The sequence below is a fragment of the Beta vulgaris genome, chromosome 1 (assembly GCF_026745355.1).
Source record: "Beta vulgaris subsp. vulgaris cultivar EL10 chromosome 1, EL10.2, whole genome shotgun sequence".
NCBI classification, from domain to species: domain Eukaryota; kingdom Viridiplantae; phylum Streptophyta; class Magnoliopsida; order Caryophyllales; family Amaranthaceae; genus Beta; species Beta vulgaris.
The window spans coordinates 58,162,622-58,179,323 of NC_079202.1; the positions used below are offsets into that span (position 1 = coordinate 58,162,622).

The 16,702-nt window shown below is 34.2% G+C and overlaps 3 protein-coding genes across 30 annotated transcripts; 1 reads left to right on the plus strand and 2 right to left on the minus strand.

Annotated features, from left to right (window-relative positions):
• Nucleotides 1-1,909: 1,909 nt before the first annotated feature.
• LOC104888321 (uncharacterized) lies at nucleotides 1,910-6,023 on the plus strand. 27 transcript variants are annotated; one of them, XR_008969578.1, is made up of 8 exons: nucleotides 1,914-2,156; nucleotides 2,260-2,311; nucleotides 2,615-2,755; nucleotides 2,972-3,009; nucleotides 3,230-4,625; nucleotides 4,916-4,987; nucleotides 5,469-5,557; nucleotides 5,643-6,023. XR_008969578.1 is itself a non-coding variant. In XM_057395182.1 (4 exons), the coding sequence occupies exons 1-4, from the start codon at nucleotides 2,746-2,748 to the stop codon at nucleotides 5,231-5,233; spliced, it is 282 nt and encodes a 93-aa protein (XP_057251165.1). In that variant the 5' UTR covers nucleotides 2,568-2,745; the 3' UTR covers nucleotides 5,234-5,444. The 27 variants fall into 27 exon arrangements, 1 of the variants encoding a protein (XP_057251165.1); XR_008969576.1 differs by lacking the exon at nucleotides 4,916-4,987 and having other exon boundaries at nucleotides 1,918-2,156; nucleotides 3,230-3,404; nucleotides 4,550-4,625; XR_008969583.1 differs by lacking the exon at nucleotides 4,916-4,987 and having other exon boundaries at nucleotides 1,912-2,156; nucleotides 4,550-4,625.
• A 3,149-nt stretch (nucleotides 6,024-9,172) lies between these two features.
• On the minus strand, nucleotides 9,173-13,912 carry LOC104888305 (UDP-glycosyltransferase 91C1). Of its 2 annotated transcripts, XR_007271102.2 has the most exons (3): nucleotides 13,456-13,912; nucleotides 10,642-13,181; nucleotides 9,173-10,291 (listed from the first exon to the last, which is right to left on the minus strand). XR_007271102.2 is itself a non-coding variant. In XM_010673238.4 (2 exons), the coding sequence occupies exons 1-2, from the start codon at nucleotides 13,777-13,779 to the stop codon at nucleotides 12,108-12,110; spliced, it is 1,398 nt and encodes a 465-aa protein (XP_010671540.1). In that variant the 5' UTR covers nucleotides 13,780-13,912; the 3' UTR covers nucleotides 9,173-12,107. The 2 variants fall into 2 exon arrangements, 1 of the variants encoding a protein (XP_010671540.1); XM_010673238.4 differs by having other exon boundaries at nucleotides 9,173-13,181.
• Nucleotides 9,343-10,998, minus strand: LOC104888313 (pentatricopeptide repeat-containing protein At3g22470, mitochondrial). The gene has a single exon (XM_010673250.2). The coding sequence runs from the start codon at nucleotides 10,996-10,998 to the stop codon at nucleotides 9,343-9,345; it is 1,656 nt and encodes a 551-aa protein (XP_010671552.1).
• Nucleotides 13,913-16,702: the final 2,790 nt, after the last annotated feature.

Here is a 16,702-nt window from a genome sequence, read left to right on the forward strand (position 1 = left end):
GGAATAAAATTGTGAATAGGCTAGTTCATGTAAAGATGTCTCAACTCGAGAATGTAATGTATTATAATGCACCTCTGCAATCCATATTATCACTTTTTCATGAGGATATCATGGGAGTTATTACTCCCGTATTATCACTTTTTCATGAGGATATCATGGCTAGTTAAGAATTAAATTAAAGTTTGTTTGGTTGTTTTTTGGGGTTAGTCCTGTTTCCCCTCTTCTGCATAAAAAAAAAAACTAAGCTTAACCAATGCTGACAATGCAAATTGCCACTGTACCCATTAATGAAAGTTCAGTTTCATAAATCATACTTACAGCAAGTTACAACTAATTAATGAATTGTCAACGTGCACATTACTACTGTATCCACCGTGCCAATTGCTCATAACAGAATCTATACTTGTATAAATAGGGTTGGGCAAGCAAGATGAGGGATATCTTCATCGTATATTCATCGTTAGGAATTCTTCATCCTAAACACACTTTAAATTAATTAGTAATTTTCCAATTTAGAGAATGGAGGGCAAGATGAATTTGTTGGCAATCCTTCTCATTCTTGCATTGGGTAATTAATTCTGCCATGCAAATATCTTCTAATCTTTTTTTTTTTCATTCTCCATTTTTTTCCATAAAATTAAACAGGAGTTAAGAAAACAGTTTCTATTACACTCTGATTTGTGAGCATATACAACTAACACTACATTTTTACACTTATTCTGAAAGCTTCAATGATTTTTCATTTTCTTCACCAGGTACCCCTGTGGTATTTTAAAATTCATGGGGTACTCCTGTTGTTTCTAAAATGCACCAGGTAACCTTACTTTGGGGGTAAAATGCACGAAATACCCTTAATGACTAACGATATTAGTTTTCGTTAGTCATTAACCTTACCTAAGCTATCTAAACCTAATTAAGCGCTCTAACCTTAATCCCAAAACTCTAACCCTAACCCCCTAACACCTCACCCCACCTAAGGCCTAACCCTAGCCACCCAACAACCACTACCAATTATGTTAGTTTCTGTTTTTTTCGAATTTTCTCCAGATTTCAACACGATTTTTTTCGAATTTTTTCCATAAATCAACACAAACAAAAACATGCGGTGGAGGGGGAGGGGGCTCCGGGGGAAGGGGAGGGTGGGTTTTGCGGGGGTGGGGGTAAGGGGTGGGGGGAAAAGTTGTGGGAGTGGGGGAGGGGGCTCGGGGGGAAGGGGAGGGTGGGGTTTTGCGGGGGTGGGGGTAAAGGTTGTGGGAGTGGGGGAGGGGGTGGGTTTCAGGGGTGGGGGAGGGTGCGTGGAAGGCAAAGAGGTTGTGGTGGTGGGATGGTTAGGGTTAGGGTTTAGGATGGGGTGTGGTGTTAGGAGATTAAGGGTTAGGGTTAAGGTTTTGGGGTTAGGGTTAAAGGTTTTGGAGTTAGTGTTAGTGTTAGAGGGCTTAATTAGGATTAGAGGACTTAGTTAAGGTTAATGACTAACGAAAACTTAACATTGTTAGTCATTAAGGCATTTCATGCATTTTACCCCCAAAGTAAGATGTGAACTTTTCACTTGCTTCTGAGCCCGGCTAAGCCCTTTTGAGCTACTGGTTTGAGTTGAGCTTAACCTTTCACTACTACAAAAAAGGGGAAACATAACACCCCAAAATTAACTCTTATTTAAGCAATCGTTATGTAAAGTCTAAATTTAACGTTTTAACCGTAGAACTGTTATCTTAGGTTGTATTGATAATATATCACTTAACACTTGTCTAAATGTGTGTTATCTTTGCTATGAAATTATTATGTGATGCTTTAATTTTTTTTATGTGAATAATAAAAACTGTTATCTTTGCTTATTATTAATAATAATAAATGTGTTAAAATAATTAAATTGAAAAAAAAAAACTGTCATGACTCGATATTAGGAGCACTTACTGCATATCCTTGAATTTTTCTCTAAACCCGCCCTTTTTTAGTTCTAAATTGCTGTAAAGTGTAAACCCTTTTTCTTCCTTGTGAACGGTTTCCCACTGGTAGAGCAGAGGTTATTTGGCTGCTCCACTGCGTCTTCTCCGTTCTTCACTCTCCTCTAAGGCCAGCGAATTCAAGCTCGAACAATCGAACTCAAGCTCCAGTGAATTCAAGCTCCAATTTTCCTCCTTTGTTTCGAATTTCAGGTAACATTTCTTTTTATTCTGGCGTTTTTTGTTCTTCACATCTAATTATAGGGTCTTAGTTCAATTTATATAAAGTTGCGACTTTATTTTTTTTGTGTTTCAGATTTAGGGTCTTGAATTCAAGCTCCAATTTCCTCCTTTGTTTCGAATTTCAGGTAACATTTCTTTTTAATTTGTTCTGGCGTTTTTTGTTCTTCACATTTAATTATAGGGTCTTAGTTCAATCTATATAAAGTTGGGTTTTTTTTTTTGTGTTTCAGATTTAGGGTCTTGAATTCAAGCTCCAATATATAGTCACATGAAGGTTCCAGTATCTGCTGATGAGGCTTAAGAGTAGTAATTGTTTGTGCTTGGAATTCATATAAGTTACTTGCCACTCACTCACTCTTTTATCTATCTTTTAGATGTAGCAAGACCCAACTTTCATTGTTAAATCACAAACTCCTAACTATTCTTAGTTCTTTTTTCCTCTTGTTTTATGGACTAATGCTAATATGATGAGCTTGTCGAAGTATGGAAAAGTTCTGGAGGTGCACTACTAAGGTTTCACTGAACCTCATCATATATGGCCTTGTCTCACTGACGATCAATGGATGAAGGTAAATGTCTTTTTGCTTTATCAATTGTCTTTGTATACTGTCCTTGTATCATTCTGTCTGGTGTTTGTGGTTAGTTATGCAGGTAGAAAAGGGTTTATATAAAAGGGAAGCCTGATGGGTTATGTAAAAATCTCAGTGATCGATTTTTTCGAATTTCCCTGTAGTTATCATATTTTGTTACTGTTTACAAAACTAATCAATTATTTTCTTTCATAGGATGGCTTAGCGGCAAAGCCTAAGTTTGAAAAAGAAATGTGAGTTTCCAAGTCTTCTCTCCTTGCTGCGTCTAAATATGAATGATAAGCATATAAGCAGAACGATAAGAAGTGTTTAAGAGTTTCAGTAAAATTATGTTAATCTTTGATCCTAAAAGCTATGAGACATTTTTCTGAATAAGTTTGCAAATAAATAGGGTCTATGTTGTTGATTCAATATCTAATATTTCCTTGAGCTTTTTCTCCCATCTTTTGGTAGGTAAGGAGTGGACCTCTAGCCATCCACTACTGCACCAATGATTGGGTTGATGTTAGGGGGAAGGGGACCGTAACTATCAAGAAAGTGAGTAGGGTCGAGTCCAATCCATTGGATACTCTTCATCCCCGAGCATAACAACTACTAGGGATTGAACCATGGTGGTGACCATAGTCATGTAAGCCTAAGATTTGAGCTGTCAGCTCATTGGCACCAATAAATGCAAAGTGGTATTTGTCTTAGAGTAACCATTTTAGAGGACTGCACTTAAAGTCTTAACCATTGTAGGCAATTTTGGTCCATATCTGATCTTTTTGTTTTCAGTAATTTCAAATGTTTGATTGAAGTGAAACATGTTGCTAAACTTCTACTTTCTTTACTCTAACTTGTTACAGTTTATATTTTATTTAACCTATCTTCATGCTTAAATCTTGATGTTAATCTTTATCTACTTTGTGTAACTCATTAAACGAGGCAGAAGACTAGGATCAGAATATCAGATAGAAGTTGTCTAAATTAGATGGTCACTTTTGAGCTTTAACCTCCTATTTCATCTATGATCCTTGCATATGTGTAGATTACATTATTTGTTGTCTATTTGGAGAATTTCTTCAATTTATAGAGATAATTGTGGAGTAAAATGGCTCTCACTCATAAGTCATAATATTGTTTAGTGCTCACAAGGATGAAAATATTCACTCTCTCTTATATGAACCATCAAAGAGATTAATAAAGAGGGAAGGCTGATGGTTTATGTAAAAATCTCAGTGATCGATTTTTTCGAATTTCCCTGTAGTTATCATATTTCTTCTTCGTAGTCCCAACGAAATCTAAATTCATTTATACCTTTCAGATTTCCATTAATTTTGTTACTATACACTTTGGGTTAATTGATTACTTGTACTGTTTCTAGGAGTAATATGCTTGAAACTACCTTTTATGATGCCAGTTTGCCCAAAGCTTTCTTGTATATTCATATTTATTCAAGTACCAATATGTTAATTCTCTTAATAATCTACCATCCATGTTTGCAATTTTGTAATAATACTCTGAATGACTTAAGCTGGTGGTAAGATTTTGACTTAAGTAAAGAGAACTTTCTGTCATTAAAGTTTTGGTGGGTTTTTTTAAAAACATTTTGATACATGATTGGCTAAATGAAATATCAAAAACGAGGGATGCTGTTGTGCAGACTAATGTCAATATGGGCAGTTTTTGGCAAAAACTCAATAAATGTTTTTATGGCTTACTGGTCATTGTGTTCTTATCTGAGTAAATTGCTTCTTGGATTTCTTATCGTGCTGTTTATCGTTTTCTTTCAAGGAATCTCGGGGACAATCAATTTACTGGCAAAGTTAGTTCCTGATGAGCTTGGGAACTTAATGAACTTTAAGATGTTGTAAGTACATCATTTCTATAGCAGAGATATTTTCTTCTTCTTTTTGTAGACTTTTTATTTTTAACCAATAAATATTCTTGATACATCTGTTTAGAATTTAGATCATATACTTTCTCTCTTTTGGTATGCATTTTAGAGTGTAGTCATCAAACCATTTAAGTGGAACACTGCCTCAAACACTTGTGCGTCCGAAGAATTTGACGGATTTGTAAATTTGCAACAATTGTAAACCATCTCCTAAGTACAACATTTTCTACCTCATTTAGATGTCCTATTTACTTCTAATGCAGTCGGATTAATGATAATAACTTCGATGGAGTTATACCAGATTATATAAAAGATTGGGAGCAGCTCAACAGATTGTAAGATTCTCGTTCATTGACCAAAAGCAGCTGCTTTGTGGTGTTCTACTTGGGTGCTAATGTGCTCATTGTGCATCTTTGCAGGGAAATCCATGCAAGTGCTCTTCCCATCTTTTATGTCTTCTGATATATGATAATCTTTACTATATACTATATGTATGTGATAAGTTAAATGTTCTTTGTTTAGATATTGTTTGTGAAGTAATTTATGCGGGTCATACATGCATGAAAATGGTATGTATATGAGTGTTATATGATGTGAGAAAGCTTGAGGAGAGAGAAAGTCAACAAGATTTGTTGCTGTCCACTATTTATCATAAAGGCTATGTGTCCTTTCTATTTGAGGAAATTAGAGCTTGTAATTTTAGTTTCTAGTGAAAATAATAGTTATTATTGATAATATGATGTCATATATTTCATATAATGAGTATACATGTACATCATGTATTGTTTTTTTTATTTATATTATGATGTTTTGTAGTCACGTAATCCCATGCTATACCTAAATTTGTTTCCATGAGAAGATTAAAAGGAATTCAGAAATCAGATGGAATCAATTATCAAATAGAGGTATATGACTTTCATTTTATTATTTTGATACAGAAAAATATTTTTCATTGTCTATATTAAAGTATTTGTGATTTCTTGTGTATAGTGCCCTCACAAACCGCTTGGTACTCTAGACTGTGGATATTATGTGTGTCGCTACATGTTTGAGACGGTACAATTGAGACGACTAGTACATATGTCGGAGATCAACACGAAGCACAAATGATGAATGAGTTCCAACTTTCTACCTAATTTTTTTTTATCTTAATCCATGTTTGGACATACATTATATTTTTGGATTTGGATATTGATATCATGTGGATGTGGCTATAGGCTAGATTTGATCTTGTTTATGATTTAGATTAATATTGATATGTATATATAGTAGTTTTTTTAGAAGTTTAGAATTATGAATATTAGTTGAATTATTTTGTAATATAAAAAAATTTTGAAGGTTGGAATATCATATTTAATTTATTGGTTGTAAGATCTTATGGGTTGAGTATTAATTATACAACAGATACATCACCTGTATTGTCCTGTTAAAAAAAGGAACCGTACTGTACGACATTATTGTGTTGTGTGCTGCAATACCTACTGCCAATATATGTGTGAAATGATAATTTAATTATTAAAAAAAAAATCATAGATAACAGTTATAGGTAATATGTGTTATATATTTTATAGGAAAACATAACAGTTATTCAAGTTAAGTGTTAAGTTTTTCTTCTTTCAATTTATCATATAAATAGCAAACATAACACTTATTTACAAAATGTGTTATCTAGCTGTGTAACGTGTATTATAGATGACTGTTATGTTTTCTCTGGCAAACATAACACTTTCGTCAGGTGTTATGATTACTTTACATTACATTGACTTGGATAACACCTCAAAACTGTTATGTAAAGCCTTATTTAACAGTTATCTTTGTCCTTTTTTGTAGTAGTGTTTGAGCGACGTTACCTGGTACATTTTTGAAATATCAGGGGTGCCCCGTGAATTTTGAAATACCACAGGGGTATCTGGTGAACAACCAATGATTTTTTATTTTTTTTATCATTTGCTCATTTTGGAGAGCTTCAAATGGCAATAACATAGTGTTTGGTGTATAATAGATCATGTTCAATTTAAAGCATTGCCATGAACATAACTTAATAATAATATCATTGTCAATTACCTATATTTTGATAAAATTTTGGAAACTACGTAGTATTAGAATTGAATCTCTTCTATACGTCATTGCTCTTAGGAGTATGATCTTCACCAAGAAAATGTAATGTAAATCAGACATTTACTCTTAAAACAAAATAAAATACTACATGCTTATCACACAATATTGCATGCATGAGGCAATCCCCTAGATAGGAAACTCACATACATGCATGAAACATAACTTCAAATTAAGTGTACGTTCTATACTAATTAAAATGTTGTGGATATAATGAAACCTTTGCAGTGCAAATAATGTTGGCACAAAAAGGACAAGGATGCAGTGATGTTCATGAAGGTTGTGGACTTTTTACCCGATGTTGCTCGGATTCTCTTTGCTCTGACAAATTTAGAGGAGGTACCTGTATAAGAGGTAAATATAATTACATGCATAAATATGCATGTACTTTATTCTAGTTGTTTTTAATTTGTATAATTTTATCCTTCTTGTTGATGTGATTGACCTTGTTGAATAAACCAAACAACATGAACGAGATCATGAGCTATGTGATTTCTCTACATAGCTAATTAGCTGAATGCCTAAGCTAGACGTTCTAAAACTCCATTTAAAACACTTATTATATATTACCCTCTATTTATTAAATTCATTCTCTCTTTAAATTCTTCTAATACTTACTTTTAGAGATCAACTAGTTATTAGACCCGGGTTATGCCTCGAGTAAGAAAAATTCATTTATTAATATAATATTTTATGATAATAACAATAAATATAACTTAATCCAGTGGTTAAAACTTTAGTATATGTACGGTCTCGGGATCAAACCCTATACTCTGCAATTTTCTAAATTTTTTTATTTTACATACATTACATGAACTAAAACTCCCTAAGGAGAGCGTCACGTGGCACAGTTTTTTGTTTATGCATACACCTTTTATTATATTTGTATAGGTAGATTATATTTAGACGTAGTTGTATATAATGTTGACTAAACACATGTATATTTGCAGACCCAAGAGCAGCGTGCAGGGCTCGAGGGGGAAGTTGTGGATTTTTTGTGGCACCGTGTTGTGGAAAATTAGTTTGTTCAAGCACTTTTACTACAGGCGTTTGTCAGTAATCCAAGTCACGCAAATTAAACGACTACGCTCTACAACAACATGATGTGTCTCTCCTACAAACTTCATTAATAAATTTCTGCAGAAGTTTTAATTTCAATTATTACTCTATTATGTTTGATATTTTCCTATTTGGTTGCTTTGGTGTGATGGTTTGCAGTTTGTATTTGTAATATAAAATGGAAGTGTTGTTAATTTGATGGTTTGTACTAGCTTGCTAATGCTAGTGACTTTATATTATATACTTTCATGTTGAAAATGTTTGCTAATAAAATTTTATTTGAAGCTTTATTTTTTCTTATGATAATGGATAGATAATTTGAAGCTTATTAACTGAACACGATTTTACTTACAATGGCTCAATAAGATTTCTTACCTATTTGATATCTCGGATCTTCAAAAGTATAATATTGTTAGACTTTGTTTAGATCCTCGACATTATGAACATTTTGTTGTTTGAATTATATTGAAATTTTATACAAAATGCTCAAATCTTGTACAAGGTAGATTCACAACTTATTGTGAGTCATGAGCAATGTGGTATGTCCCATAGTGACTTCTTTTTTCGAAATTAAATGTAATACTTGATGTTTCATAATAATTAAGTTATTCTTTAGGTACCAGCTATATCGTAGATCAGGTTGAACACTAATTTTTTAGTACGACCCTCCAATATAATATATCAATTAAGTCAGTGGATATTCATGTAAATTTTCTTATTAGCAAAACTAAGTAATGAATTAAATAGGTCATATGAAGAGAATCCAAAAGTATGTACTACTTCTGCTTTTTTTATTTGCTACAACATTGTTGTGCACGATTTTTAAGGCATTATTCAACCATTAATATCTCTTAATTCGTTTAAGTAAAAATTATAAAAATTTGATATTATGAATCTACATGTCGAGACGAATCTAACAACACCGCACATGACTATGTTGTAGTCTGGCAAAAAGAAAGTCGCAAATTATTTAGGAATGGAGCCCATTAAGGTGTTCAAGAAGGTTGAAGGTGGTGGTGGTCATCGCAAGAAAGCAATTATGATGATTGGCGCGGCCGTGAAAATCATAAAAACAACTTTGTTACTGGGTAGTCACCACCAAAATCCTTGCTTTTGGACATGATGCAGAGATGCAGATGCAGCACTATCAGTTTTGCATGTTCTGATGCTATGAGTTACAGATGAAGTGTTCCTTAACATCTGACCACATTCTCCCAGAGAATAAATGAATCATAGTAAGACCAAAAAATGGACAAAGTATACAGAAATCACAAAGTTGTTTAACTGTACAAAACTCAAGAGAAACTGAATGTTTAGGCTAGCAAAATAACAGAAGATCTTCAAACTTTACCAACATGAGACTAGAATATTACTCATATCATGATACCTTCTTTTCAATAACAATGATCATAAACTGGATAACAAACATAATTTCTATCTCAATTACAATGATCATAATACCCTAAGAATACATTGCGCGAGTGTTCAAATCTAAACACCGTCTTTCTTTTCTAATCTAATGTGATTTGGTAATACTTCTCTCATCACCCATCAACGCTCTAAACACTCTTTTCCAAACTGTATATGAAATAGTAGAGCCATTTCTGGTCATGCTGTCAAGATATTCATATGCTTCTGCAGGGCACCCTTGTTTGCATAGTAAAGCAATAACTTCTTCATATATGATCTTATCTGTAGGTATATTTTTTGACAGCATTTCTTCAAATATATCAATTGCTTTTCCTAGACTTCCCTGGTTGCAAAATCCGCAAACCATAAGCCTGTATGTTGCTATATTTGGAGGTGACAATTCTCCCTTGTTCATCCCCTCGAAATACCTCTCGGCTTCCATTGTCCTCCCAGCATCCCAAAGACTACCCAACAAACAATTACAAAGAGCAACAGTGCTAATAAACGTGCTTTTTCCTGTAAACTCATCGAAAATCTTCATAGCATCATCAACTCCTCCCTTCTCGCACAGTTGCACAATGACGAATCTTGCAAGCTCATCGGAGCACACGAATCCTTTCTTGCACTCAACATTGAAAAACTTCAAGGCATCTTCCTCCCTACCAACCCTAAACAATGCCTTGATAAATGATCCATATACACAAATCTGTGCCATGGAACTCTTTTTCATAATCTTTTTCAACAATAACTCAGCATCATCGAGCTTCCCGACAGCACATAAAGATCGAACATACATCTCATATACCATCATTTCTGGAATAACACCCTTATAACTCAGCTGAAAAATCGCCCTCCTCCCTTCCTTCAATAACCCTGCTTTAGAACCACTAAAACAATCCCTCTTAATCAACTTATCAAACAACTTACTCGCCTCCCGGAACTTCCCTACTTCACATAATCCATACATGAAGCTTCCATAGATACACACATCAACATCAAAACCACCATTAATCAATTTCCTAAGTACCCAATCAGCTCCATCTAAATCCCCATTTCTACAAAAACATTGAAACACTACAATGTAAGTAACATCATCAACCCTAAAACCCCTATAATACATTTCATGAACCACTGATTTTGCCATTAAACCCTCATCATATCTACACAATACCCCAATCAAAGCTACATAACTCTGCCTCCCCAAAACTCTACTACCCATCAAAACTCTCTCATAAACCTTCTTAATTTCATCAAAATCACCACATTTACACACATAAATCACATAATCAGACAAATTAATTTCATACCCATTACTAATATCATTCCATTGAACCTCAACATCATCCAAATTTCCATCTTTAACCAAACAATCAAAAACTAAACTAAATGCAAAATAAGGGTATACCTTCAAATTATCCTTCAAATGCAAGAACACATTTTTAGCCCTATTGAGTTTCTTCAATTTGCAGAGACCCTCAAATATTGCAATAGAGGTAACAGAATCAAATAATTCGGTTTGGGAAAGTAGAGAATCTAATTGAGAAAGAACTCTGAAGTTTCTGGAATTTTGGGCTAGGGTTTTTGTTAGTGAATGAAATTGGGATAGCAAATCATCTGGGTTAATAATGGGGTTTTTTAATAAAGAATATTGTTTTGAATTTAATTCAACCTTTGATGAGAAGAAGAGAGAGAATGAGAGTTGTGGGAAAAAGCGACGTCGGTGGTGGTGGAGGAGAGAGAAAATGAAATCCCCAAATTTCATAAGGAGCAGTAGACTGTAGTTGAAGTTTCGGTTATGATTGGTGGTTTTAGTTTGATATTACTGCCATTGAAGGTGGTAGAGGGTTTTTGTGAGGTCAACTGACCCTTATTAATTAAAGCACTCTAAATTTGCAACACACTAACCTAAATTAAGTGGTCTGATTACCATTCCCAAATTAATAAAAACTAGTATTTCGATTCGGGCGTTGTTTTTCCGAACTTGGTATGTAATTTTTTGATTTGTAAATATCATAAGTAAAACTCAAATTTTAAAAGATATAAATATAATAATAATATTTTAAAGCATGATTAAAGGTTGGTTGAGATGGTAATTCCGCTATGTATAATGGTAAGATGTCATGGATTTAAATTTTATTGCAAGCTAATTTATATTTGTTAGTTGACATGATATATGTATCATTCTTGTTTTTTTTGGGTGTAGCGAGAGTCACAAGGATTCTTGGTTGTGGGTACCATCGTTAAAACTTTAACCAACTAAACTAGTTGACATTTACGTAATGATAACTCTTGTGATATAAGGCAATGTTGTTATAAATTCAATCCAAGCTATAAAAATAGATGGGAGTACGGGACCATTTAATTCTAGAACAAACTCAAATTTGAATTTTTAGAATTTGAATATCTTATGTTAATTTTTCAATTTTCCAGTTTATAACTATAGGTTCGGTCTAAATGAGTTCCCTGAGTTTTAAGTGTTTATATGTGAAACCTACACTTATATCAATATATATTTTTGTAAAACATTGCTGAATCTCAATAGTTTTTTTTTCGTTTCTTTAAATCTTTAGAAAATTTAGCCATTTTTCGATTTAATAAAATTCTCATATGTTTACAGCATTTGTGAGAAAAAAATGTTGGATTAATCACAATTGTTGACTAAAACACCTAAGAAATGTTGATTCATGGACTTTCTTCATCAAATTTAGTTGAGAATTAAAGCAAAAACGAAATTAATGATAAGAATTTAAAAATGCCAAGTACAAGGCCAAGAAGATATCCTAGGCCTATTGTTACGTACTTACATACTCTAATCAATAGTCCAAATTGTAAGACATGTTTCTCAATTCTCAAAACAAACAAAAAAAAGCATCAACTTGATTTCCTATTCTTTTCTAGATAATGTATGAACCCCTCAATATAATGATCATTCAAGTTCTTATCTCCAAAAACACCCTTCATGCTCCTACACCTTATCCTCAATGCTTCACCATCTTTGTGCACCATGGCCAACTGCACTGCCTTGACCACAGCCTCCCTTCTTAACGACCCATCTCGCTCGTCGCGCGTAATCTCCACCCCAAGCCCTTTCCCCACCAACAATCTAGCAATTAATCCTTGATCGTTCATCACGGGAAAAAGGACCATTATACGTCCAAGTCCAAGTCCCTCAATGATCGAGTTCCATCCACAATGAGTCAAAAATCCGCGAGTTGAGGGATGACTTAAAATCTTCATTTGCGGAGCCCAACCTAGATGGACTAATCCTCGATCAGCTACTCGATTCTCGAATCCTTTCGGAAGCATCTCTAACACATTCTTACACAACCCATGTTCATGATTCCTAAGTACCAAAAGAAAAGGCAAACCACAAAGTTCCAAACCAAAAGCCAACTCCTCTAGTTCATTTTGAGTTAGTATAGACTCACTCCCAAGTGCAACATAAAGTACAGAATCTGATTTTTGTTGATCTAACCACTTTCTAAGCAATATACAATCTGATTCTTCATCATTATCAACCAAATAATGTGGGAAAAGAGAACCAATAGGTAGGATAGTTTTTTCATAGAGCTTATTAGCAAGTAAATGAAGCCATGTAGGTTCAAACTCAGGGGAGGTTCTAATACCTACAACATCACATCCTGCAATAGAATAACCAAATCTTACTGTATCTGGTGTCGCGATATCAGCATCAACCGAATGAATCAACTTCATCACCTCGTGCAGGCGATAAGCAATGTCTGATTCGAAAGGAATCCAGTCAGGAACAATGGTGAAATCCTCTGGTGATGTCCGGGTGTTGGCTATTAATTCGCTTGGCGGTCCCATGAATGATAGAGTTGCAGCATTAAACAAAGCTATGTATGCACAACAACACCCCATCTTGCTTGCAAGAGGTGGGATCCAATAGGAAGTGAAATCATACAAAATCCAGTCTGCCCTTACCTACAAAAATAACAATTACAATCAAACTGTTACGGATTAAGATTTAGGGTGCGTTCTCTTCACCATCTTTTATCGTCATATAGATACTATAATTTGAACGAGTATATATATATACATATATGATGTTAACATCTACTAACATTATAAAGTTACTTTACTAATAACATTTAATCTAACAACAGTATTGCTACTTGTAATCCAATACATATTTGCAAAAACATTAACAGTAAAAATAGGAGATCTCCTTGTAATTAAGTAGATGGAATGATCTTACCTTTTCTAGAAAAACTGTAATTGGGTGTTGTAGCAAATCAAATCTGCTCTTTAAAAGGGGTTGCATAGTACTGGGAACATCCATAGAGGACTCTGCATCATCAGGAACGCGGTCGAGATGAGGCAGAGGAATGATAATCAAGTGTATGTAAGATGATAAATTTGCAGGAATTTTTGGGAGTCTTGTGATATTCTTAGGAGTTGATATGAAATATACAGTTATACCTTTGTTGGCTAAGCACTTTGAGAGCTCTAAAAATGGTATCAAGTGTCCCATGGCTAACCATGGAATCATAACTACCTTAAGAGGTGAGCATTTCTCCATTGTTTTATGGAGTGAGTTTATTGGGATTGCAATAACTAACAAAATTTGAGATTGTAAGTAGTATGATTGATAGCATTAGCCGCCTTTGACTGACTTGCTATTCTAAAGTTGCTTATTGATCAATAAGGATATTGATGGTCCAATAATGTATTGGCAAAGTGTGGACTCTGTGGAGTATATAAAAGTTTGTAAGATAAAAAATAAGGAAAAATTGATATGAATAATCACAACTTTTATCTGTTTTCTCAAAATAATTCCAACTTTGGATTATTCCAGAATAATCTTAACTTTGAGGGAATCTTCTCAAAATAAACCAAAGTATCACTTTTCTTGCCGACACTAATCCGTTTTAGATCTATAATATATAGAAAATTAATAGTTCGGATTATTTTGAGAAGGTACTCCCTAGAGTTGGAATTATTCTAAAATAACTCAAAGTTGGGATTATTTTTAAAAGGGATTATTTATGTCAATTTTTCCAAACAATAAATGTTAATTCGACTAAAAAAGAGACTTGCTAATTGATCAAAGTTCATGTCAATTTTTCCAATCAATAAGTGGTAAGTGCTCCCATCCTTTGAACAAGTGGTTAGGGTTCAATTCCTGATTCTTGCGAATAATGCTAAAAGGGATTATTCATGTCAATTTTTCCAATCAATAAGTGGTAAGTGCTCCCATCCTTTGAACAAGTGGTTAGGGTTCAATTCCTGATTCTTGGAATAAAGCAATCAAAGTTGGAAGGAATCTACCTATTAAATGGATACTCTCTGACTAACAACAACAACAACAAAAAGTTTCTTAGGTGGCATAGTTTATAGAACTCTAACGGCCCGTTTGGTAGTTGGTCATAAATGGTGGTAATGGGAATGAATTTGTGTGTAAATTTGTGAAAAATATCATTGTCCATTCCCATGATAATGCTAATTTATTCTAAAGTGTCCACTTCTCTTCTTGAATTTTCATTCTCATCCAATAACACCTTGTAGGTAGTAATGAGTGGTAATGAAAATTGCTTCCCCTTGAAGACAAAAACACAATTTTAGGGGTAAGATTGCTTGTCCATGGAGAAAAAATGCTTCCCCATAAAGATTTTAAGGGTGCAATCATATAAATAATAGATCCTCCCCTTAATTAAAATTATATTGTACTCCTTTCGTTTCCTAAAGATCTTCCTTATTACTGTTACTACAGATATCAATTAGAATCAAATTTGTGTTGGGGTGTGGGGTGGGTAAAGTAGGAGCGAGAAAGGGTTAAGATAAATAAACAAATAAAAAACGGTTAAAGTAGGAGAGAGAAAAGGAGTAAAATTGAATTTATAATGTAATGGTGGATCATATGATAGGGATATGAGAGGGGAAAAAGGGGAAAAAAAATTCAAATAAGGAATAAAGTAAAAGAGGGATGATCTTTTGGAAATGTACTTAAACGAAAAGAGATAAGATTTTTAGGAAATGGAGGGAGTATGAGTTTAATTTTTTTGAATTTTTCTAAAATCTTTTTAGTTGCTTAATAATAGAAACTATGAATTGGGGATTTCATTTATCAAATTTTAGTTTCATATATTAAATATTGCGTTTTGAAGAAGGCAAATTTTATAGCATTCATTTTGATTTTCATGGATAGTTGGTTAAATCTGGAGCATAGATTCTTCTTTTAAGCTTTATATTACAGCTTTAAAATTACTGTATCCCAATTGCTGGGTTGACCTAGAGGTGATTATGGGCCGGGACGGGCCGAACCTAAATTTGGGCAAAATTTTTGTGCCCAAAGCCCGCTATTTCGGGCCTAAATTAGCGGGCTTTTGCGGGCCAAAACGGGCTTGGGCAAAAAATGGACTAAAAAGTCGTTTTTGGCTTGCCCAAAGCCAAAAAAAAATACGGAAAAATTCTGCCCAAAACCCGACTCAAAAACAGGCCGGGCTAAAATGATCACCTCTAGGTTGAACTATGTTCTTTTAAATTGAAATCATTTTTTTTGTTCGTGCAGCTTGAAGGAGAGTCCTAGATCTTCAGATTGCTGAGAGAGAAGAAGAGGAGTTGAGTGCGAGAGAACTCGAGAGTAGGGGTGATTATGTGGGTAATTAAGGGGGAAGAGGGAGGGAAATGGGTTTAATTAGGAAGAATGGGTGCACATGGCTCATTAGTGAAGGTCAATGCCAAAATTCGGAGAGTCAATGCCTGAAAGTCATTCAAGGTTGCACTTCAAAAAAAAATTTGTTTAATGTCTGAAGTTGCCAAATTTTTTTAAAAGGTTTTCTTTGACAAATTCCTCTAAAATTTTAGTTTAAACGACTTATCAAGTTGAAATTTGAAGTCCAAAGTCGATAAACAAAACTTTAAATTCGATTTTAACAGTGCCAATTCCAATAGACATGAATCAAATATGAAAGGACATTGTTAAACCTTGCTCCGAAATTTCTTAAAATCGGGTTGGAATCACTTTTAATACTATTTTACTCCTCTTTTTCCATCACCCGCCACCACTTGCCACCACCCACCTCGTAAGGCCTGACGTTTGCCCCATGTCCCCAAAAAATTTCGAAGTGGAGGAGGTGGAGATGGGTTGGAGGTGGTGTCAATCAAGATAATGGTAGCAGGAGATGGTGGTTTGAAAAAAGAAGAAGAAGAATAACATTAAAAATGTTCAATGAACTCGAAGAGATTTTAAAAAGTTTTGAAACGATATTTAGCATTCTAAAATAGAACTAAACCCGTCCGTCTCGTTTCCGGGTCGGGTTTTGGGAAGAATTTTTCGGCCCGACCCGTTTTGGCCCGCAAAAGCCCGCTAATTTAGGCCGAAAATAGCAGGCTTTAAACACAAAAATTCGGCCCAAATTTAGGCCCGACCCGGTCCAACCAATAGGCAAAATTTTTTAGCTGCGGCCCGGCCCACGATCACCTCTACCCAATTCCCTCAATTG